General features: G+C 51.9%; 1 protein-coding gene across 10 annotated transcripts in view; it reads left to right on the forward strand.

The window, feature by feature from the left end:
* The window catches only part of LOC122386865 (eye-specific diacylglycerol kinase-like), a 180,068-nt gene that overhangs the window by 125,031 nt on the left and 29,940 nt on the right, over positions 1 to 25,097 (forward strand). For all 10 annotated transcript variants that reach the window (XM_043376616.1, XM_043376574.1, XM_043376627.1 and 7 more), the window contains 5 exons: positions 1,981 to 2,077; positions 3,417 to 3,546; positions 7,474 to 7,601; positions 8,233 to 8,417; positions 12,661 to 12,835. In XM_043376616.1, coding sequence (XP_043232551.1) covers positions 1,981 to 2,077; positions 3,417 to 3,546; positions 7,474 to 7,601; positions 8,233 to 8,417; positions 12,661 to 12,835 — 715 coding nt within the window. The remainder of the gene's footprint in view (positions 1 to 1,980; positions 2,078 to 3,416; positions 3,547 to 7,473; positions 7,602 to 8,232; positions 8,418 to 12,660; positions 12,836 to 25,097) is intronic.

Here is a 25,097-nt window from a genome sequence, read left to right on the forward strand (position 1 = left end):
CCACCAATTATGCGCATACGAATGGCAAAGAAAAGCCACACGGATCTTGTAGTAGGACGTCACGCTAAAAGTTTTAAACCATTGCAACTGATCATTCGTTTGTTGAGATAGGTCGTTGGTGTTACGTATATGTAATTGCATGATGTTTGATTTCATCTGGATATGGGCTAATACCCCCCAGTTATGATGAATGAAGAAACGCACTAGGGCTTAGCAAAGCAGGCATACAAAGCTGATACCCCATTCGTGGTTTCTTTTTCTTTTGCTTCTTTTTTTCAAATGCCGGATTGTTCAGCCGTAAATTATATCATGTTGTCATAAAGATAACTGAAATGGCTAGTTACTGAGCCTGCTTTCGATGCTTATTGTAGAAGTTCTCGCGATAGCGCTTGTAGCTGGCTCCTAATGGCCGAAAAGCCTGGTCGCCGTCTTTGTTCTTTTTCTTTTACTATTTCTATTAGGTCCCTCGGCAGTGCATTGTCGCTTTGTTGGCCATCATTTTCCATCACTTCTCGTTATTTTCGCCGGGTGCTGTCTCTGTTGTGTTCCGCTGTGTCGTTTTTTGCTCCGGTCCCTCACTCCCCGGGCGGGGAGGACGGCACGAGCCGGGACCGGTCCGTCGGCGGTCCGCCGGTCCGTCGGTCCGTCGGTCCGGGCTGGTCCGCCATCCCGCCCAGCCGGTGACAGCCGCCGCCGCTGCCGGGTCCCACTAACTTCCGCCCTGCGTGTGGCGTGCGTCGGTGGAAGTTTACAGGTGGTGCTCGGTGTGCCGCTGACGCCACATTTTCCGCGCGGAACTCCGCCGCTGTAACTTTTCGCTGGCCCCGACAGGTGTTGTTTGTGGCGGCTTGCAATCACCTGAACACTTGGCCCGATTGAAGTGCGGCGTACAACCACTTTCTGATTGTGTTTGCTTCACTTGTTGCTTAGGTGCCGGCCAGCGACGCCGAAACTGAAGCACGGTGCCACTGTAGAAAATGAAAATTCACTATGATATGCATCTTGATGTGGTATTCGGTTCCTATTTGTCATCGTAATGTTCTTTTCTACAATCACAGTTCAAGGATATTTATTTATAGATAAATTAACAGCGTCAAAGAGAACTAGCTTGAAAACGCGAAAAGAGATCATTGCTCAATGTGATTGGCATGTCAATCTTACCCAACTTATTTATTTGAAGGAGGAGAACATTTGAAAGTTTCGTATCCCATGATCACTTTTCGTCATGTCACGTGCGATGTTCAGCGTGCATGTCTGGAATGTCGGGGGCGTAAACATTCCGAGAACTATACAGAGTAAACACCACCCTCCCAGTCACGAGCCTCAGAAATGGAACCTAATTTACAAGGTAAACATTCGAAGAGAACCGCGGAACCGCGCGAGGGGTTCGTACCAACCCCCCCCCCCCCCTTGTGCCGTCGAAGGACTCGAAATGGCCTGTGCCGGCGAGGGTTAACAAATGGAAGCTTGCATAATTCATACTTGAGGTACAAAAACGTATTCTTTATTTATTATTACAATTATTGTTTTCTTTCTATGCCTGGATCCTGATTGCATCGAAATCACCTGCAGCTACCCGTCCGCTGCTCGCTGATAACAGATGGCGCTCCACAAGCTCAGCTTGCAGATGGCGCTGCGCTGCTACTAACATTTGCTCGGCTCTTTCAGTTCATCTACCTTGACGAGCGACACCTGAGTGACTTGTCAATTGCTAAATAAATCGTGCTTACAAGTAGCGGTTGAACCATCGGAATAATCGGAATGCCTCCGACGTATGTAAATTGCAGAACATTTGACAGACCAATCCGCAGTGAATCAACGAGGTGTCGTCGTCCTTCCTGTCTACATAGACAACTGTCTTGGTAGAAGACAATGTTGTAAAAAAGGCATATGAGGACAGGCAGATTTCCTGTGCCCACCGGCAGAGCCCGCTGCCCCTCGCTCGATCGAGTTCTGACGTAAAGGTACTGTGTGTTCCAGGGATGTCGGGATCAGGCAGTACCGGGACAACACAGCCACTGCCCACCACTGGGTTCACCGCCGGAATCAGAAGGGAAAATGCAAACATTGTGCAAAGGTGAGAACTGAGAGCGGCACGCCAGATCGAGACTAGCCACAAAGGACGCTGTTAACCTTATTTTGTGACGATCCTTCGACTCTCCTTGATGTATTTACGTTTATGTCGTGTTTGTTCTATCATCAGACTAAAGTTTGTTTTTATTTCATTGTTAATATCATGAGCTTTGATAAAGAGAAGAACTTGAATGAAACTTTGGTTTGTTCCTATGAATAATGTTCCAATAACTCCTCATGTTCCGTGTGGGCGCTATTTATACCTCTGAGCTGGCCTAAGCCGTCTGATATTGGCTGAAAGAAAATAATGCCGTTCCATAGACTCAGTCAAAGTAAACGCCCTGTAGCATTACCAGGTCTGTGTCCTGAGGTCTGATGAAAGTGACCTGAAGACAAGGGCTCATGTTTTTGTATCACGCGTATCGGCGATTTTAACTTCTTTAAGATATTACAAAGCTGCCTGCCAGACAGCCCAAATTTTTGTATTTATTTTGTATTTTGTATTTATTCAACAGACCGTCAACAGGCACTTGACCCACCACAAGATTAAAAACAATAAATATGGCACACACAGGCAGCATACACACGCCCGCATAAAAAACGCAGATACACATGTAACTAAAATAGAAAACAATATATATGAACAATACAAGGAAATAGGCAATGAAGTGAAAATATGAAAAAAAAAATGTGTGAACGACCACTGAACATGAGTTTTAAAATCCCATGTAAGGTGGGAAAGAAATCATGATACATGGTAAACCAGAATAACTGAACAAACAGAAAAAAAACAGTTTTCTTTTATTTCCTCTGCGGGTTCTCAAGTAATGCATTTAGCAGTCCTTTGAAGTATATTGACCTTTTCTGTCCACTTCCTAACTGCATTTCCTACTTTCTGTCTGCCCATTGAGCTTATTCAAATGTGGAAATGTAACGCATATTGCGTATGATTAATTACCTATTTTTCTCTCTAGTTCTGCCTTGATGGCTGGAGTGCGTTTCGCTGTTTTTCCTAAAATGGCTCGGCCTTGCCACCATATCCTGCACTTTCCCTCCCATTTCCAGTGGCCGTAGATCTGCACGAAATGGCATCGCTGCTCGGGCCGCGCTCGCAGTAGCCTACTCACCAACTCGAAAATAGTGTTATTGAGCTGCAGTACGCGCAGTTCACCCAAAAGTAGGGCCCGAACTGAGTACACATAACGCCCATTCTGAGCGAAATGCTTCCAGTGTGTTGGCCACAGACATTGATAGCCTGGGCAATGCCTGTGTTGTTTCACATTGTCACTTTTAATTATGTGCGTGGTGTGTGCTGACTCGCTTTCGTCTTGGTCTTGTTGCAGAGTTTTATGTCGAAACTGTCGTTTTCTACCAAAGACATTGTGGCAATAAGTTGTTCGTGGTGTCGAACCACCTATCACAACAAGGAGCCGTGCTTCAGCATGCAGAGGATAGAGGAGCAGTGTAGCCTAGGTGAGTACCTACGGGACTGTGGGGAACTGGGCAATAATAATTTGGGGGGAGAGCTGTGTGATAGAGGAGAAGTGTAGCCTGGGTGAGTACAGGAACAGGGGGAACTGGGCTTGGAGGGTAGCGTTTCGGAATGGGTTGCAGCCCACTGAACGTTGTACTTGCTGAGAGTTTAGCGGTATAGTAGCAGATGCAGTGCAAACGTAGGGTATGAGATCTATCCGACCCACTGTGAAAACATCATGTAGATTTAGACAAGTACAGACAATAAAGTATGACTATAAATAACACAGATTAACGAAGCATTCTGCTCGATCGCTAGAAAGGTTGGAACTATCCAAACACCACAGTTTTCCGTCCAGTGCTGGTAAGAGGCTCGCTGACCCAACGTTACAGACATAAACAACGCACGATCTGCATAGCAGTGAAGTCGGAGCGTTATTGAATTAGGTAGCCGTGCCGCTGTTTGTAATTAGTTGAGCGCGGTGGGCCTTGTTAGCCAGCGACAAACACTCGTACGAGAGAGGCGTCCCAACCGTGCGGCCGGGGCTGCTGAACTGAAGTCAACTGCGCTTTATGGGAGAGTTTGTTTGACTCTGCTGCTGTCTGGGGCGTGAGGATGCGTATAATGAAGGATAAGCAGAAAAGGACAAAATAGTCAGCTGTTTTTAAGTGAATTAATTATGTATCGTAAGGTCTGTGATGAGATTGGTGTAAAACAAATTTTAAGGATATCTTACTGCGTTGTTGATAAGCCAAATACAATTTTTGCAGTACTTCGAGCATACGTATGCTAATTACATCGGTCATGGTCATCGCGTTGTCTGCAGTACGCAGCGCATATATTAGCAGGTGATGCACATCTGTTTTAATCTACCTATGACTTGAGTGTATCACCCCGGATTTTTTCTTATAAGTGCATTTGATATTGCTCTGGGCCGACTCTGAACTAAAATAGCCGCTCCTCGCAACAGTAGCACTCTCGTCGGACTATGTTTTCACTCTGTTCGCTGTTGTGCCCGCCGTGTTTCTGAGTGGTGCAGTGGAATTGGAGTCCTAGGGACGTGTAGTGCAGTCCCCCGGGATACTTATCCACCTCCACGGGATAATTATGCTGCTGCCACTCCGCCGAGGGGACACACACCCGAGTGTAGTCCAGGCGGGCTAATTTGGACCAGCGCGGTACAATTACAGCCGTTCTCGAAACGTGTACCGACCCGGTATCACAAACAGAAATGCGGTTATAGCTAATTATTTGGCTGTGTGCAGTAGGGTGATATAGTAAGCTATTAGCTTAGTCGATATTTTCAATATCACGTAGTTTCAGAAATAGCGGCAATTATGGCTGTGTTTGGCGGTACATTATAGTAAACGGACATGTGTTTGCCCGCTCGGAACTAAGTTCGATTCGGACGCCGCTGACCTTATACCGTGGCACGGCCGTAGTGGCCGCAGCTCCATTCAATGGGCCACAAATTATGCGATCAGACCCAACACGCGTCTGGCGCCGCCGCACTTTGGCCTGATTAAATCTGGAACACGCCGTTACCGTTTTCGTGCATGTAATTAAAGTGATGTAATTGCCGTACTAAAATACGTTAGCCGGGGCAATTACAACCCTGCGCGGTGGACAGGCAACTGCCGTGGAGTCCGTAAACGCAGCTGGTCCCTGTAAACGTGCAGCTGGTCCCTGTAAACGTGTAGCTGGTCCCTGTAAACGTGCAGCTGGTCCCTGTAAACGTGCAGCTGGTTTCAGTAACCGTTCAGATGGTTTCGGAAACCATGCAACTGATCTGGATATTCAGTCGGTTGTTTTTGCAATAGTACAGCTGGTCGTGATGATCGTTTTCTTTTCTTTTTTGTCTCGATAACTTTGCATTTGGTCTCGGTAACCCCTCAGCTGATCTCATCAATCAATTGGTCAATGTCGCACCCCGAACTTCAGACCGCCGTAGGGTCGGTCCTCAATCCACCACCGCCTCTCCCGCAACAGACGGATGGTCATTTGAGCCGGCAGACTCGGGCCGAGCTCCCCGGTCCGCCATAAACCGTGCCTCGCCCTTGGCAATAACCGTGCTAACTTCTGGCCGGGATCCTCCTCTCCTTTGGTCTGCGTGAGTCGGAGGTGCCGTCCGACATCAGCGCGGCCCACAGTGAGGTCAGCGGGGAGCAGATGGTGCTGGACTGACCCGCAGAGGAACGCAGACGGCCAAACGTTTCGGTATTATAAGAGAAAAGTTGGGTTATGATCGGCTTCCTTCCTTCGTTATCTTCCTTTTCGGGAAATAAATTTAGAAAGCTGCAATGATCGTAGTTTGGCTTTGGGCTTCAATATCTTATGAAATATCTTCTGTTCGGATCATATCTTCACTTTTAAACCATCGTTAGACATATTTCAATTTGTCGCTTCGATATGAATACACACGACAAACTCTCACCGTATATAGCACATGTAGGCGAATTTTCCTAAGGGGTTATGCTGATGGCCCGAGTCACGAAGCCGAAGTGGCGCACTACACCTCCGTGTCGCTCGTGTGTCGCGTGGCGGCGGCACGGCCGCGGCGCCTGCCTCCTGTCCGTCACCGTGCAGGCACGAGCCGAGCGGGGTAATGGAGCCTGGTCACGACAGGAGGCGGCCGGAACACGTGCGGCACAGCGCAGTGGATTAGGGCGCGACAGTAGGTATTTCTTACCGACGAAACTTCGCAGGCTTTCAAGGTCTTATTTTGAAATTGGATTGTATGTGGTACATAACACATGGGAAGTATTTGTTCCGAGTGTTTTATTTCACGTCTTGATAAGAACAACAACACATATTTCCTAGATTGCTTCACAATAGCTTCTATTAAGCTATCTTAGTTTAGGAACGACTTTCGTAAGGAGTAAGTGCGACAGTTTTATTTTGACCATAGCTCTATCGTCTGTGGTATTTCATTCAGTCAGGAGATGCCGTGGAAGCTAAAACCCAGCCGTGACAGTTTTCAGTAGCGCTCTGGTTAAATAAATTCTCCCGGCGGTTCGCTGAAGACCGAGTAGCCGTTCTCTCCAAATCTCCAGAGGACCCGAGTGTCATTATTGAAACGGGCTCGGTTTTTCTCGGCGACCGACGAGTGGTCTTCTCAGAGCGTGACAGAACGCTATGTGACGGCCACTGACCACTCGACAGATTGTGCGACCAGCAGCCCATCGAACAGAGATCCATCGATTTAGATATCCAGAGAATCAGAGATCCACCGAGCTAGCGATTCCTAGATCTAGCGCCACTTCTGTGCTAGTAATCACGGAACGTCACATATGCTGTGTCCACGGCTGGATATTTTTTGGCCATCTCACATGACGGTTAGATCCGGGGCCGTTGGGAACAGCTGGGCCGCTCGATCGCCAAATAAACGGCTCAGCGATCTTTGAGAGCCGCCGATGGACGAATGAATCGGTTTGAGCTGCGACTGGGGAGTGGGCAGGGCCGTTTCCAGAAGGCGCTGTCAATGGGCCAGTCCTCTTCAAAGTGACAATGTGGTTCGGGTTTATTGGCGCATGGTGCACTGACTCAATGGGGTCCATTAGCGAGTGGTGCGACGGTGTATTCCCGTGTGTCTTTTATATAGTGCCTTAGGTATACTGATATATGAACAAATGACTTCAGTGGTAGAGTAAATGGCCTTGCTAGCCTAACTATGGACTCACTAATGCTAGCGACTATTACCATTGTCTACCCATAAAAAGTTTACCATTGTCTTATGATGCCTACATTGCGCAATTCATGAGGACATCAGTCTAGACTTGGATACCAAGAGAAGTGGCATCTTCACGGGTGTTACTCACGTGTATTGTTACATAACTAACCGAAAGAATTTGAAGCCCAGAACAGTATATCGCCGTGGCGACGCCTTGTGAATTTTGCAGTGATTCGCGTGTTTGCTCTATCCTCAGGAATTCACAAAGACATCATCGTGCCGCCGTCGTGGATCGTGAAGCTGCCGCGCAGGGGCAGCTTCAAGTCCAGCCTGCGGAAATCGCCCAAGAAACGGTCGTCCAGCCGGCGAAAAAGTCGAGACTGGGTGAGGCGTCTCTTCTGAATGGGCAGGTTCATTAGTATTTGATGCACAGTGTGTCGTTCAACAAACCTTTTTTTCAGCGGAAGACAATTGTTAAATGTATGCTAGAATACTGGTGTTCTGGTTCTTAAGTCAAATTCAACAAACGCAGAAACTATTGCCCACGTTTTCAGTTTCTCCTTTCGTTATGTATTCTTTCAGCGTATTCATACAATAAAGAACTCATTTGAAAGTGGCATGAGTGATTTGACTAAAATAGTCGTTTGAGAACTTTGGCAGTCTAGGAATAGAATCATCATTTGACTCTGTTATCCAAGTTCGTTCTATTTCTTGCATTGCTCTCCACGTCACTAACTGGAGTACGCACACAAATGACGCTATTTTAATCTACTTACTCAGAATTGGTGGAGTATAATCACATGTCTATTCGCGTACTCACCCGGCTGCTCACACGGGTGTAAATGTCGGAGCTATTAATAGCTCTCCCCGTCCCGCTAGTATCGTAGTCGCCTTGCAGCGTTGTCCCCGCGGGTACCTCCACCGCCGAAAATAGCTGGCTGCTCTCGAGTGCACGCCGCCGACGCTCGCCGAACCCGACTGCTGCCTGACGCTATACTTTCCCTCCATCTCACAGATCGACAAAGATCAGACGCGCGCCTTCGCCATCAAGCCGATCCCCACGGCCAACGTGAAGCCCATCATCGTGTTCCTGAACCCCAAGAGCGGCGGCAACCAGGGCGCCAAGCTGATGCAGAAGTTCCAGTGGCTGCTGAACCCGCGCCAGGTGTTCGATCTCACACAGGGAGGACCTCGAGAAGGGTGAGCAACGCTCGCGCGCCGTATGGACAACATGTGATGTGTATATGGATCGGATAGTTCGCACGCCATGGAGCTATACGATCTCACACAGGGAGGACCTCGAGAAGGGTGAGCAACGCGCGAGCGCCGTATGGATGACATGTGATGTGTTCATTGATCGGATAGTTCGCACGCCATGGAGCTATACGATCTCACACAGGGAGGACCTCGAGAAGGGTGAGCAACTCTCGCGCGCCGTATGGACAACATGTGATGTGTATATGGATCGGATAGTTCGCACGCCATGGAGCTATACGATCTCACACAGGGAGGACCTCGAGAAGGGTGAGCAACTCTCGCGCGCCGTATGGATGACATGTGATGTGTTCATTGATCGGATAGTTCGCACGCCATGGAGCTATACGATCTCACACAGGGAGGACCTCGAGAAGGGTGAGCAACTCTCGCGCGCCGTATGGACAACATGTGATGTGTTTATTGATCGGATAGTTCGCACGCCATGGAGCTATACGATCTCACACAGGGAGGACCTCGAGAAGGGTGAGCAACTCTCGCGCGCCGTATGGATGACATGTGATGTGTTCATTGATCGGATAGTTCGCACGCCATGGAGCTATACGATCTCACACAGGGAGGACCTCGAGAAGGGTGAGCAACTCTCGCGCGCCGTATGGACAACATGTGATGTGTTTATTGATCGGATAGTTCGCACGCCATGGAGCTATACGATCTCACACAGGGAGGACCTCGAGAAGGGTGAGCAACGCGCGCGCCATGTGGATGACACGTGATGTGTATATGGGTCGTATAGTTCGCACGCCCATTGAGCTATTTTTGTATTGTTTTGTATTATTTTTGTCGTGCGGAGAAACGATAATGCATGGATTAAGTATTTCCTCTTTTCAAAGTTTCTGTTATGCTACATTTTATCCGTTCCTTCAACAAAAAGTAGGCATGCAATGCTCCTTTACGTTACATGCAGCGTGATGTGCTTATGTAATCAGTTTTATTTGTTTTGGGTCGGTCGGCGGCGGGTCGCGGATCCCCTCCTCCTGCTCTGCCCTGGGGGAGGGGTGACCGTTGATTGGACACCGGATCCACTATCAGGGGCCCGCCGACACCGGACCCGCGGTCCGGGACGGCTGAGCCATTACTGCGGGCTGGCCGGCCGGGCGGTACAGAGAGTCGGAGAGCCGAGCTACACCGAGAATAGCCGTCGGAGAGCCGAGCTACACCGAGAATAGCCGTCGGAGAGCCGAGCTACACCGAGAATAGCCGTCGGAGAGCCGAGCTACACCGAGAATAGCCGTCGGAGAGCCGAGCTACACCGAGAATAGCCGGGCCCGGAGCACCGAGACGCCGCGAGGGCGATCTCTTCTCTCTTCTCTCTCTCCCTCTCCCTCTCTCTCTCTCTCTCTCTCTCTCGCTCTCTCTCTCTCTCTCTCTCTCTCTCTCTCTCTCTCTCTCTCTCTCTCTCTCTCTCTCTCTCTCTCTCTCTCTCTCTCTCTCTCTCTCTCTCTCTCTCTCTCTCTCTCTCTCTCTCTCTCTCTCTTTCTGACTCCATGAGAGGGATGCCGGTGACGGGCTCGGTATAGGTGTAGGATAACCACGGCGGTGTAGCGATGACCCTGAGGTTTATTGTCAGTATGAATGGACCTATGATGGAAGGATTGTATGGGAGTTACATGGATCTGGATGATGATGCTGGTGACGGAACAAATGCATCTGATTATCAGCTATCGAAGCTGCATTTTTGGGCATTCTTATATGAATATCATGCGGGAGAACCACAAAAGTGTCATAGTTACGTGTCCATTAAGTACTAAGACCACTTCATTACGCATGATACAATCTAACATCTTCCAGTGATGGTGTTTTCGGTGGTGGTCGTCTTTGCCTAGAGTTACTCACTAAGCAAGGCGCTGTGTTTTTGGATCCGCACATGTTTTGGACAGTAAAACTTCATACAGTGCGGGTCGGTCTGTGGTTATTGCAGGCTGTGCGGCCACTTGATTGCAAACTGGCGAAAACAGCAGGCCAGGCGATACTGCGCTGCCGGCGGCGAGCCCTGGGCTAGACTGTGAAATTGGGCAAGGAGCGAGCGCGATACTGTATGAAGGCTGTTACGGATCACAAACACAGACCGAATTGGTACCTCCTACTGTAGTAAAAACATGCCAGATGACGCATTTGGGAGGCTTTTTTAACAGTGGGAGCGACCAGCTACTGAAAATGTATTGTGTGTTGAAGACTCCTTACCACGCTGCAGGCAATAGGTCCTTATGAGAAGAGGCTTTAGGGAACTGGTATTCTATAGTCCCGCGTTTCTCATGTCACTCGTATCATACTCGTTCTGGACTGCCTCGTTTTGTTGGACGCAAAATAGATACGCTCTTTTCTCCCTGTCCCCACCTCCACACAATATTTATTGAGTGCCCTCTCATTATTGGCTGTGCAGTGAGATCAGCATGACCATTAGTGTGATTTACTGAGATCTTCTTAGCAATATGATCTCGGAGATTTTCCTGACAATATGATCCGATCTATTATGTTAGTGATCCTCTAAGCTACCGAACGCTAACAACGGCTGCTTTTACGTTGCATTAAACATTCGTTCAGATGTATCCGAACAAGATACTCGATCACATTGCTCCATATTATGGCTTTCTCTTCTTCGATTGACTTATTAATATAATAAGTTCAGATCATCATCATTATTTTGCACTTCGCAGAGTATTATCTGCTCATTAAAAAAGCAAATGGTACAACAGATGTTTGTGAAGGTCACTTTTTTACTTTCCTTTGCGAGCTCCAATGCTGGCAAATGATTTCATCCGCACACCAAAATGTATTTCGGCTCCGACCTCGAGCCAGGCTCCGTCATGGTCTATCGGCAGGCGGCGTCAGCTCCGTATCGACCCCCCCCCCCCCCCCTGGTGCACGTCATCCGGTCGTCATCGTCCCGTCATCGGACCCCCGCTGTCTCCCCGTATCCGTCTCGTCGTTTGCTCATTTCCGGCGAGCCGTTGGGTGGTTCCCGGCTGGCCCAGAGTTCTGCTTAGATGGAGCATATGAGAGGGGGGAGAGAGAGAGAGAGAGAGAGAGAGAGAGAGAGAGAGAGAGAGAGAGAGAGAGAGAGAGAGAGAGAGAGAGAGAGAGAGAGAGAGAGAGAGAGAGAGAGAGAGAGAGGAGGAGAGAATTGGGGGAGAGGAAATGACAGAAGAGTCAGACCGAGATAGGTCAACAGGGAAAATAATGTGTGTAATGCATTGGGCTGTCCATCTCTTTTCAAGTGAGAAGAACGAGGCTTTTTGGGCTCGGAAAAAAACTGGCTGTCACTCCCAAGATTACTTTACTACTCGTCACTCCTACCTCCAACTTCCTCACAGGACCTGTGATGTCTGTTGGGACTACAGTTGTAGTTATGAAGAGCTTGGAGTAATTTATAGCATGTTCACCTTGAAGTTTGGCTTACAATGACGATTCGTTTTTGAAATGCAAATAACTTTCGAATTGAGTGCCTGAGTGCGAAATTTAAAACGTCTGCTTCCGTACATTCACTAATTCACACACTTTGAGGCCTTTCTTACACCATCGTCTGGTCATTATTGCTGGCTGCCTCGCGGCCGGCCGTCCGGGCGGGCGGGCCGCAATGTGCAGCGGGTCCGCTCGTGTCCAAACCGCTGTGGCTGAATTATGGATTACTCCCCATCGACCCGCAAGGCCCGGCCGGGTCCGGGTCCGGTCCGGCTGGGTCGGGGTCCGGCCCGGTCGGGGTCGGGGTCAGGGTCGGGGTCGGGGCGGGACACAAGGAGCCGTCCTTATGACAGATAGCGCTGCGTCGCCGACCGTGTGCGCTCTGCCGACGGCTCCTGGTCCGCCGACCGGTCAATGGTGGCGGTTTGGTCCACCACCGGTGTGAGGGATCGCGGGGACGGCTACCCACCGACAGGGGGTTATCAGAGGTCATCAGTGTGTGCCGAGGTAGCGATGCAGTGGCTGGATGCATTGTGTGCGACTGAATGAAACTGTTTGAGCAGACGTGCTGTCATACATCTTCAAACATCCAGCATGCAGTTACATAACAATAATGTAGAATGAGTATAAATGTTTTACGGTCTGCAACGTCGATCTATTCAATAACGCTAAGGGCACACGCACACCACGGTTGTGTAACATAACCTTCTCGCCCTCCCCCACTTTCTCACCCCACTTTCCACCTCACTCGGTCTTTCTCCGGCAGGCTGGAGATGTACCGCAAGGTGCCGAACCTGCGCGTGCTGGCCTGCGGTGGTGACGGCACCGTCGGGTGGGTGCTCTCTGTGCTCGACCAGATGGGCTTCAGTCCCCCGCCGGCCATCGCCGTCCTGCCGCTGGGTACCGGCAATGACCTGGCCAGGGCGCTCGGCTGGGGAGGCGTGAGTACAGCCGGGGAGGGAGAGTAGAGTCGGGGAGGGGAGTAGAGTCTGGGAGTTGTGAGTACAGCTAGGGTAGGGACTAGGGAGTAGAGTCGGGGCGGTGTGAGTTCGGGCAGGGCGCTCGGCTGGGGATGGGCGCAAAATGACCTTTGCAGTCGGCGCGTCCTAAAGCCCCAATAAACAAACAAACAAACAAACAAACAAACAAACAAACAAACATACAAACAGCCAGGGAGGGGTACAGCCAGGGAGGGGGAGTACAGCCGGGGAGGGGAGTAGAGCCAGGGAGGGGAGTACAGCCAGGGAGGGGAGTAGAGTCAGGGAGGGGGAGTGGGTAGAGTCGGGCGGGGGGAGTACACCCAGGGCGCTCGGCTGGGGAGGGGTGACTAACATCGTTGAACTCACTTCACAAAGATGTGACAAATGCAGATAATTAATTCCTTTGTGGTGGATAGTTGGCATGTTTGCTTAACACTCGTTTTTCACGTTGGTGTCTCATTTTTCATTCATGTTGTTGGAGTTTCATTCTTCAGGCTATATGAGCATCACACATAATCCATGACGGAATTTCGTTGACGCCCAGGCTGTGGGGCAGGAATTGCACCGCGTTTTATACGACATTCTCGAGCACTCTATCAGTCTGGGCCTAATTTTACAGTGGACAGGCATTCCCGTATAAATTATATCATTTCTTGATATATTGCTCTCAGGGCTATCAATGAAAAAAGGCTGTAGCGAAGAAGTATTTAGCGCAGGTGGTTCTATTTAGATCTTCGGACACGTAATATGTCAGCTGATAGCTGTTAACCGTTTCCTTGGTTTTAATCGCTGCGATGACATAAGAGCGATCTTGGTTTATGGAATAACGTCTGGCCAGGCTTTTAGCGAAATGGAGCGGTGACGTTTTATCGTGGCTAACCGCCCTGCGACGCACCGGATAGACGGCGGGCACCGCCCCTACCGGTTCCCACGGTCCCGCAGGACCACTTTACTGAGCGGTCTTGTGTACCGTTCGGCTCTTTGTTGAACTAGAGTCGTGCTGTTTGCAGTATGTTGTATTTTAAAGTAGGTATCCGTTCTGTACACATTTAAAAAGGTCGTTTGGATGGTCGGGAAATAAATTTATACGAATTAAAGGAGAAACTTGGTGGTTTCTCGCAGGTTTTCTGTAAACAGCAAAACCATGATTATAAAATATAAATACACCTGGACATCACCTGGTAGCTCAATCGTGCGTCATGTCGGTCATGTCGTTTGTTTTCCATGTCAATGAGCGCTGTTGGTTAAGTAGCTCAGGCTAGCTTGACATTGGGTCGTGAATTCCGAGTCTGCTTGATTGAACAACGTCCTGAAACACCACCATGAATTTCGCTCCAGTGCCGCAATCAACGCTGTCTGGTTGAGTGCACCGTAAGGACCAGTGCACAATAGGAAAGCTGACTGCGTTTTACATTCGCTTAAAATGTAAACGGTGCCTATTATTTTGCCGACAACTTGCAACAATAGAGGCTGCCTGTTCAGGTAACGAGTTCAGGGCGGATGAGGCCCCGAGGCCCCGTCTCTTTAGGAAGCGAGGCTCTTCTGAAAAGTTGCAGAGACGCGCGACCAAAGTCTGATACCTTATATCGGACTTTCAAACTTGAGCAATACTTGTGTCCCATGCGCTCGGACAGGATAATGTTGTAACTTGTAATTAGAGATCGCATTTTAGAACTATTTCGGCATGTGTTGACTTGGAAACTGAAGCAGCCGTTTCGGGTCTCAAAAGAGTTTGTACTTGTCGACTGTTGCACATTGTCTACACGTTGGGTTGTTACTTTTCGCCCACCTCTGTGGCTCGCGGTTGGCCGGCCGGCTGAGCCCCTCACCAGCGCTCTGTCGCTGTGCTCCTCACCGGGAGGCTGGTGGAGCGGCGCTGGCCGTCCTCCCCCGGGACCCGGACCGCGGAGTTGGATCTCCTGTTCCTCAGTCGATTCTGTCGGCGGCCAATACAGGCTCGTCGGCAGCGCTGTGTCGGTGGCGGCTCTCGATTAATAATTGCTGTCTGCTGAGGCGTGTGCCGCCGCGCGCACTCGACCGAGCCGCGGTCAGTGGATGACGGTTGAGCTGCGGTTGACGGCAATCGGTTGACTTTGTCCCCTCACTGGGCTCCGCCTGCCTGCGGGGTAGAGCCAGGATGTGAATTTAGCCGTCCGAGTATTGAATTCTCTTGTCTGCGCCATTAAGCCCCCCATTTCTTCATCTTTATAAGGCTCTCCAGCTCGCCACATGGGACCGGCGGTGGTCGTTTTTCACGCGGCCCCATCCGGCGGAGCGGCAGAGCCGGAGCGGGCGCTCGTTTGCGCTATCACGGACTATAGAGATACAGTATGGCCGGCTCTGCCGACCACAGATCGCTGGCTGGCTGTGCGGTGACCCCGGCCCCGCCGCTCGGTATCGATATAACCAGGGGCACCCCGCTCGGCAGACCCGCACAGTGGGGTCGGCGGTATTTGACGGGCACGGACCTCAGTGGCACCCGACCCGCGCGGCGGTCACTCGGCCACCCAGCTCCATCGATTGGGTGTCTAGCAGACAGGCAGTTAGATGTTGTTCTGGGTAGTTTATCATCCGCAGAGAGATGCGGAGAGGATGATGAAGAGCCGCCTTGGAAGCAGCTGATTCGACACTGGCGCGTGTTTTGATTGGTAAGCAAGTTGTGTGCTTGTTTGTCGGTGGGAGATTCTTTATGATACCGTCGTGGCTGTGGCTAAAATCACTGGTGGCTCCATTAAACGATTTTCTGCAGAAGGATCCAGTACATAACCTCTAGTGTCGCAGCTGGCACTCCCTGCAATTACTATCATGCAAAAAAGGATACTCCGAAAAAGCATCGCTGACTATCCCATGCCTGATAAACGATGTCAACCAATCACTCGCATATCTTGCTTCGTTGGTAACTGGTGACGTAACCGTCACGGTGACGTCTAGTCATATCCGGCTTGTGTCATCTACCTTTCCTGCCTCTGTTATCATATATACCCTATCTGCACGCTGTCAGTCCTCCTATCTCTCCGCCTTTCACCTCACCTCGCCTCTCCTCTCTCTTCTGAACCTGAACCTTCTCTCAGCCCTCTCGCGCCGATCGGTGGCCGGCGACCCGTGATGGAATTCCGCCTTACGACCGTCCGGATGGCCGGCAATCCCGTGACGCCGGCAACGTCCCCAGAACTTCCGCGTTCAGCGCCAATAGATCCGGCTCCATCTCAGCGCGAGAATATGGCCTGCAGACGTTCGAGGGAGTTTCCTTGATAGGCTTGGTCTTCACGTTTGAGAGCGTGCCGTAAGTTTGCTGAATAAGTATAGGATTTGATTCAAATATGCGTTATGTACGAATGATTTCGCTTGCGCCGTTGAACAAAATGTTCAGTGTCCTGGGAAGTAGGTACAGATATTCTTGTGAGTACATCGTTAAGTTAGTGAAACACTCAACCATAGCTTGGCGTTCTTTCGCCGAATGGTTGAATTAAGAAACAAATGCAAAACTAGATTAATCTGGCATTGTTCATTAAAAATCACCAGACTGCCTTCGTTCACTCCACAGTGCCCTATGGGTCGGTCTTGGCGTGTCAGCGAATCTTGTGAAAGCCTTCTAATCACTCGATCGCACGAGTGGAGAGTCGGAAGCAGCCTCAGGGGGTCATCCCGGAACTGACCACCCCGTGACGTCGCGGGCCGATCGACCCACCGGGGACCCTGTGATCGTATGACGTCATACGCATCATACGTCACCGAAACCACCAATCATGGTCGTCGTCGGCGCGTCGGTAATCGTGGAAGGCGCGGCGCACGACGGGCCGTGCGGGGCCGGCGGCCGCCGCTCTGACGGCGAGGTCGCGGTGTCCGTGAGGAGTACGTGCGGGCCACACACGACCAGGGGTGCGGATTGGCGCCCGTCTCCCATTCAGAGTTGTGCCGAGGGCTCCAGACTGATTGTTGGTATAATTGTTATAGTTGTTTGTCGAGCCAAGTTTATTCTGTAGTGGTCGTGCATTCTGCTTGCCCGACGATGCCTTCGATTTTTCGCGCCAACCAATTCTGAGAGAGTAGAAAGCAAGCCGGGTTGTCTGGCTATATCAATAAAGATGAATGAGACGTCCGCATAGGTCGATGCCGTTTCCTTTGCACTCTATTTCCAGCGAGCATTCCGTTAAGTTGCTCAATGGAGGTGAATGACATTGCTCCGGCGACAATTCGCAGCATGGCCCGCCGGCCTACGCCGCCGTACCCTTTCGGAACAGAGCACGTTCCAGGCGGCACCGGACAGCGTGCAAAGGTCGCCACACTTTGGAACTTAATCGAGACTGGATCTGGCTGGCCCTCGCACGGTTCGGCCGTACGTGCTCGATACGACCTTCGACGGTCATTGACGCAAATGGTCTGCATCGAAAGGGGAGGAGAGAGTGAGAGGAGAGAAGCAGAGAGACAGAGGGAAAGACAGAGAGAGAGGGAGAGAGAGGAGGAGGAGAGTGTGTATTATGGGGTGTTTTGAGGAAGAGGGGAGGCAGAGGAAAAAGAACGAGGAAGGGAGATTGGGATTGTGAGAGTCTTTCTTCGGACAGCATACAATTCGACTAGACCTAGAATGTAATTCGTAGCATGTATGTAGCACGCTTTACACTCCCTATTGGTCAGAAATAGGTACTGGCTCGTAAATACGCTGTGTGAATATCCACACATGGCCATAGCAGACGTCGCATTGTCCGCCTCCGTCCTGGACACGACCAGAGCGTCTTGCGGCGCTGTCTGCGCGCACTCTGTTGATGTGCAAATGACCGTGCATGTGACGGGGCGGCTGTCCGGGCGGCATTACCGTCTCCTAATGGCTGCATGCCGGCGGCCACTGTGATCCGACCCATTAGCCTGATCAAAGGGCCGCTGCCGCCGCTGCCGCTGTGCCCTGCCGGTGCCCGGGTCTATCTCCGAGGTGGTCGGCACGAGTACGCGCGGGGTTAGTGGCCGTGGGTGTTCGTGAAACGGCTGGTGGCTTCCTTCAACTAAAGAAGGTTTTATTGTACTACGGTATTGAGGCTGTCGTGTGACTGACGATATTTTTATACTGTGTCAGCATAGTTTGACATCATTGGCTAGCCCTATGTCCTTCTGCTACGTGATTGCTAATGAACTTTTCTATTCTTGGGATACATGACGTCACTCTGTAGACAGTTGAAGATTTCTGGGAGTTTTACTTCTTCTTTTGTTTGTGATCCGATTATGCATCAGGGCTGGTGCACTCAGCCGATGAGCTCACCATACTTTTATGTTTTGCTGGCCGGCTTTTCTGGCTCTGTGTACCCGGACGCGACATAATAACAGTGAGAGGGTCCGGCCTGCCGCCCACGCAGTGCCGCTGGTTCGTGTTCCACTCGATAGATGGCACTATACTCATGACGCCTGCGTGATGCTGCACCGCAGTACCCCAGAGCTGTCGTTGGCCTGTCACTCGATAGATGTCACTTCGATCGCGACTTTTACTGACTTCCTCGGACCTCGTTTACCGATTCAATGCATCACGGCGTTAATTAATCCTTCGAAGCTGTTCGTTTTTACTGTCGGTTGACTAAGTTGCGTGTTTGCCTTCGTCGTTAAAAGGAGTTCGCCGTTTTCATCAAAATTATTCTGATGACGGGCGGCCGCGTCGGTGGCGTGCCCAGTGCCAATAACTTGGTTTGATTGGCACCATTTGTGCGCCTGACGGCCGATGGTGCTGGCGGCGGGCGCGCCACCATTCCGGCGCGAACACGCCACCATTTTCGGCGCGAACACCTGTGCCAGTCCATCGGTGTCACCTCGCCTGCTTCCGCTCATTAAACTGGAGGCAGGAAATGGCGGCCGAGTTCGGCGGCCGGGTTTCCTGCCTCAGGCGGATTGACACCCATGACCCAACCTTTCCCACCCTGCGCGGTAAACTGCGGCTGATCTGTCACCTGCCGTTCCCTCAGTGGCTGAACCAGCCACCTGGAGAGGGCGACCCCTCCAGACAGATCACCGATCGTTCCCCGCGCGGCACCAGTGGTGACCTGCGCTCCATCACCACTCGGCGGCACCTGGTGCTGGGAAAACTCAGCTGGCAGGCCGGCGGACACTCTGATAAATAATGACCCCTAGTGATCCAGCGCTGGCCCGCTGGCCTTCCGAACCGCCGTCCATCTTGTCGGCAGACGCGGCGCGTGTGGTCGGATGACGACGCGCCCTATACACTCTGAGACCTAGTCTCCCTGACGGTACTGCGAACAGAAAGGAAAAAAATATCACCGCTTCAAAATAATTACCTATCTACTTGCCTATTTTTAGAGCAAGAAGCTTATCTGTTTGCTACGCTCTGGATTGTGGTCGTCTATCTTTAGGGCTAAGATAGTGTTTGTTTGTGATCTTTCTTATCACAGTTATCAGATGCCTATCGCTGCTGAAAATAAAGACGCACCACATAAGCGCCAAAAGTGACCCAGTCAGGCCTCGGAATCCGGATATGCAGGTATGCTAAGTGCTAATCTTCGCTGGCTTGTGAGGGCGGCTGCGGAACATTTCCGCGCTTGGCAATGGGGTCTGGAACCCACGTAAGCTGTAAAGTGACTGGAATAGGTATACCTCATCGTGAATCCATCATACGAAGTCTTCATATTATCCATACTCCTCAAGTTCGAGTCAACCATCGTTTAAGTTGGTGAAAAAGACGGATACAGAACTCACGCTGAAAAGTGCAAAGCTGTTTGAATTTCAACCAACCATTTCTTTTTATTGCAACGTAATGAATAAGATTGCGTTTCTTCCATTAACCGGCTAAGGATAATACGTCATCGTCAACATGAACAGGCTATTGTCGCCTGAGCCGTAGATTGACGAGCGTTGTTACGCGCAGAACACCGTAGCCAGAGCGTTGCTTGTATTCGTCACGATGCGGTCGACTAGCGAATACTGATGCGTAGGTGCAGCATATGAAGCAGCGTGGCAACGCAAACTGGCACTAGCGCAGGTAGGCACGGTAAACAACGATGCATCTAGCGGTTTCTGCAAAGGCAAAAACATTGAATAAACGATACGGAAAAATAGAACAAATTCAAGAGCGCGATAATCTAGAAGCAATAAAGCAATAAATCATAATGTTCAATTCTTACCAACGATTTCGTCCACTCAGGCGCCATGCCTCCATTCTCGACGGAGTACACCATGAAAAGGACTGAGTATGGCGGCTGACTTAGAGCCCGCCAGTCACGGGAACCCGCAAGTACTGCAGACACGCGGACATAAACATTAACACATGAGCATGCCATACTCATCCGTAAAACAAATAACATGCGGAATAACAGAAAAATATCCCCGTATAAACTCATCCCGCGAAACACAACACAAAAAGATAACACATATATCGTACGCAACGAACAAGTACCGCCCGCGACAGAGATGGGCAAAAGTATCGATCAGCTGTTCGCGCCGTCTGAGACACGGCCAATAAAGCTACCGCGCGAAGCCAGCGTGGGGGGACGGGAACGGCTCAGGAAGGGGCAGGCTGCTCCATCTCGCGGCTGTCTGGGAAACTCCACCGCACCGCGCAGACCGTAAGGCGCAGGTGTCGCTGCAGACGCATGACTCCTCCGTCACGCGCACACAGGCGCGCGGCTCACAGGCGCACTAACACCCGCCCCTTTTTGACTTCGCCGTCAAAACAAACTTAAACTTTCCTTCTTCACTCGGCCTCGGTAGCGCCGATAATCTTCACCACCTTGGTGATGGGTCGCGCATAAGTCGTGCCGCGGACGCGGACCCACACGGTGCGAACTCGTCCGTCCGCGGCCGCCGGCGCCGCCTCTACGCGTCCGAGCGGCCAAGTTCCGCGAGGAACGGCGTCGTCCACCATGAGCACGATGTCCCCTGGCTTCATGTTCGTCGTGCTTCTTGTAGATCGTCCTGCTCTCGTCTGCAACAACGGCAGGTACTCCCTGCGCCAACGGCGCCAGAATTGCTCCGCCAAGTAGGCGGCTCGTCTCCATTGGCGGCGACCGACTAGGTCGCAGTCTGTAGTAGCGCTGCTGCTGGGAAGCGTTACACACTTGAGGTGCAGGATGTGGTTAGGTGTGAGCGGAGTCTCGTCTCTGGGGTCAGCACTGACCGGCGTCAGAGGCCGGTTGTTAATTATACATTCGACCTCACACAGGAGTGTGTGAAGCGTCTCGTCTGTCATGGATTGTTCGGTCAGGATGGCGTTCAGGATCTTGCGGATAGTGCGAATCTGCCTTTCCCAGGCTCCGCCGAAGTGCGATGCGTGCGGCGGGTTAAACCTCCAGTCGATCTTCATGTCCAGGGCAACTTTCTGGATCCGGTTGTTGTCGTTCTGCAGCTTGTCGACTTCGTTTCGGAGCTCTCGGTCTGCGCCCGTGAAGTTTGTACCGCGGTCAGAGCGCAAGGTGCGTACGTCGCCTCGGCGAGCGACAAACCTGCGCAGTGCGCACAGGAACGAGTCAGTTGACAAGCTTTCCGCCACCTCTATGTGCACCGCTCGCGTTGCGAGGCACGTGAAGATTACGCCATACTTCTTGACGTGAGACCTGCCCCTCTTGACGTAGAAGTTGCCGAAAAAGTCGACACCGGTCCTGGTGAACGGTTTCTCGCCTTCACGAACCCGATCCTCCGGAAGGTCGGCCATCTTTTGAGTCTCCGGCGGTCTCTGCCTTCGGCGGCAGCTCAGGCAGCGGCTCAACACGCGCCTGACGGCCGAGTTAGCTCCCAGCACCCAGTAAGACCTACTGATGTCAGCCATGACGTGCTGTCTTCCTTCGTGGCCGGCTCTGCAATGAAAGTCCTCGATCAGCATATCAATGACGCGCCCCTTCTTCGGAAGGATCGCTGGGCACTTGGCAGTCTGGCACAGCGCGGAGTTCCTCAGGCGACCCCGAGTTCTCAGCACGCCATCCTGGAGGCCGGGATCCAGGCGGGCGAGCGGGCTCGACAGACGTACTTCCTTGCCCGCTCTCAGGTCCTTCATCTCCTGCGGGAAGCTCGCTTCCTGCTCCGACAAGATGATGAGTTTCTCAGCGTCTGCAATCTCCTGTACGCTGAGCTCGGCCGGCGACGACATGATGCCGCCACGTTTCTTGTCCCTCAGCATCCGCAACACACGGCGGATCCATGCCACCGCCCTGGTCAGCCGTCTCCAAGTCGAGTAGTGGTTGACTAGCCTCTTCATCGGCCTGACGGCGTCGGCATTGCCCTCGACGCTGCTCAGGCATGTAGATGTCTTCACCTCCGGATCGTGCTCGGAGACTCCTTCTCCAGCTTCTGGGTCGCTCGGCCACGTCTCCGGCGGCCCCTTCAGGAACTGAGGACCGGCTCTCCAGAGGCTACTGCCCATCAGCGTTTGGGCGTCCACTCCCCGGGAGACCAGATCCGCCGGGTTCTGACCTGTGGGCACAAACCTCCACTGTTCGACGCTCGACCCGTCATGAATAGCCGCGAGCCGATTCGAAACGAATACATGAAACCGTGTCCTGGTGTTGCGGATGTACTTCAGTACTGTCGTACTGTCAGTCCAGTAGTTCTGTTCAACTCGGGTGTCCAGTGCGCGGACCAGCTCTTGTCCTGCCTCAACCGCCAGCTTGGCAGCAGCCAACTCGAGTCGGGGGATAGTGAGCGCTTTCACGGGGGCCAGTCGAGCTTTGCTGGCGAGCAGAGCGCAGTGAGCGCGTCCTTCCGGCGTCACGGTACGCAGATAGGAGACGGCGCCATAGGCTCTCTCGCTCGCGTCCGCGAAGTGGTGCAGCTCCACCGTCCCGTCCAGTCTTCCCGCCGTAACGCACCTGGGGAAGAAACAGTGAGACAACTGCGGCAGGTCTCGCAGCCATCGCTCCCAGGATTCTCTCGTAGCTTTGGGCACTTCCTCATCCCAGCCCACTTTCAGCCGGAACAGGTCTTGGAGCAAGATCCTCGCTCTCACGATGCATGGAGTCACCAGTCCCAGCGGGTCGTAGCAGGACGCCGTAGCCGACAACATCCCCCTCTTCGTCTTCGGTTTCTTCGTCAACTTGCTGACGTCTACCTGGAAGCTGAACATGTCGGAGTTAGTGTCCCACAGTACTCCCAGGGCGCGTTCCACTGGAAGAGCGTCTGTCCCCGGCGTGAGCTCTTTCACTTTCTTTGTCCTCTCTTCTCTGGGCACAGATCTCAGGACTCCGACACTGTTACTGCTGATCTTGGTAAGCTTGAAGCCGCCCTCGGCGCAGAGCGCCTTGAGGTCTCCGACCAGTTTGACCGCGGCTCCTTCGCTTCCCACAGACTTCAGGACGTCATCCACATAGAAGTTCCGTCTCACGGTGTCTCTGGCCTCCTCCATCTTCTGACCGAACTCCTCAGCTGTCCTGTGCAGCGCCAGGTTGGCGCAGCTCGGTGAAGACGTAGCACCGAAGAGATGTCTTGTATTGCGATATTCCTTGGGCGTGCAGGTGACATCTCCTCTTGGCCACCACAGGAACCGCAGGTAGTCTCGTTGATGTTCGGGGACCAACACCTGCATGAACATGGCCTCGATGTCCCCCGTGAAGGCGTACGGCTGTTCACGGAAACGGATGAGCACGTCAATCAGTGGGTTAGTCAGGTCAGGTCCCTGCAAGAGAGTGTCATTGAGAGACACGCCGTTGAACTTGCTCGCGCAGTCAAACACAACCCGAACCTTCTCTTTCTGCGGATGCCGAACTCCGAAGTGCGGGATGTACCACTTGCATGCTGGTTTATCGTTGTCTGGGGCCTCTTCCGCATACCCCTTCTCCAGCAGGTCTGCCATCACAGCCTTGTACTCTTCAGCGTACTTCGGGTCCTTCTCAAAGGCCCTCTTCAGAAGATTGAGCCTCTTGAGAGCAACTTGACGGTTGTTGTCAAGAAGCGGCTTGCTCTCCCTGAAGGGCAGCTTGATCTCGTATCTCCCTTCTCTTCGTCTGCAGCCTGTCTCCATCTGTGTGCACCATCTTACATCTTCAACCGACAGACCTCTTCTTGTGTCGGCTCGGTCCTCGAACAGCTCTTCTGGGCCCAGTGCGTCCACGATCTTGATGCGGTTGATGCTGACTGACTTGGTGAACTTCCCGACACCACTCAGCACCCAACCATACCTCGTTCTCACAGCATAGGGACCATCATCTCGGCTCGGACACACTTCCACAGGCTCCATCACACTGGCCGCGTTACCTCCTATCAGGAGGCCAATCTCTTGGTCACCTGATAGTGTCTCCAGAAATACTCCAGCATCTTGCAGGTATTTCCATTTACTCACATCTTCTTCGGATGGAATGTCTTCAGACGTCACAGGGATGTGGTCCAGGACATACAGAGGCGGCAGCTCCATGCAGTTGTCCCCATCGAGGCTTCTGATGACCAGACCAGGAACGAGACAGCTGTCCATCACCGCCTCTCCCCTGATCGTGCACACCCTCAGTGATGAGTTGTTTTGCGGCGTCACCTTCATCTTCTGCAACAGGTGCTTTGAGATGAACGAGTGTGTGCTACCGCTGTCCAGAAAGGCGTTAGTTACCACAGTCTCCTTGTCTAGCCCCACCATCACCTTCAGCACCTGGAGCTTGGCCCCTCCCGCCCCGCTGGGCGCCAGATGGCCTGTTGTAGCACTTGGTGTTGGACTTATCCTATCTTCATGGAGCACAGTTGGGTGGCTTCTGTTGCACCGCTCACAGGTCCTCCTTTCCTTACAGAACCTGGAGCGGTGGCCATGCTGAAGACAGGCGAAGCAGAGGCCCTTCTCTTTCACGAACTTGCTCCTCTCCTCGTGCGTCCTGGACTCGAACTTCTTGCAGTTTTCGATCTGGTGTTTTCCCTGGCAAAAGAGACATGATGGGTGTGCATTCTCCATGGGCTGGACACTTCCTGCTAGAGTTCTTCCAGCGATTACCCTTCCTGAGGGCTGCACCTTCAGCTTTGTGTCATCTTTCTTGGTTCTTGTTCCTGGGCACAGCACATGTCGTCCGTACGAGGGGTTCGTTGCAATCCTTGCTTCAGTCTCGATGAATTGGACAAGATCACTGAAGTTCGCTGGACGTCTCCCTTCCTGTTCGATGGCATCAGCTTTCCGGCGCCACCTCTCAGTCAGGTGATACGGGAGCTTCTCCAGCAGTCTTCGGATGGTCTTCGAGTCAACAGACCCCACACCGTGTGGCAGGTTCTCGAGCGCGTTCATGCAGCCCCTGAGGAAGATGCCAAAGTCATCCAGTCCGTCTCCATCATCCGC

The sequence above is a fragment of the Amphibalanus amphitrite genome, unplaced genomic scaffold (assembly GCF_019059575.1).
Source record: "Amphibalanus amphitrite isolate SeventyFive unplaced genomic scaffold, NRLGWU_Aamphi_draft 000016F_arrow, whole genome shotgun sequence".
NCBI lineage: Eukaryota > Metazoa > Arthropoda > Thecostraca > Balanomorpha > Balanidae > Amphibalanus > Amphibalanus amphitrite.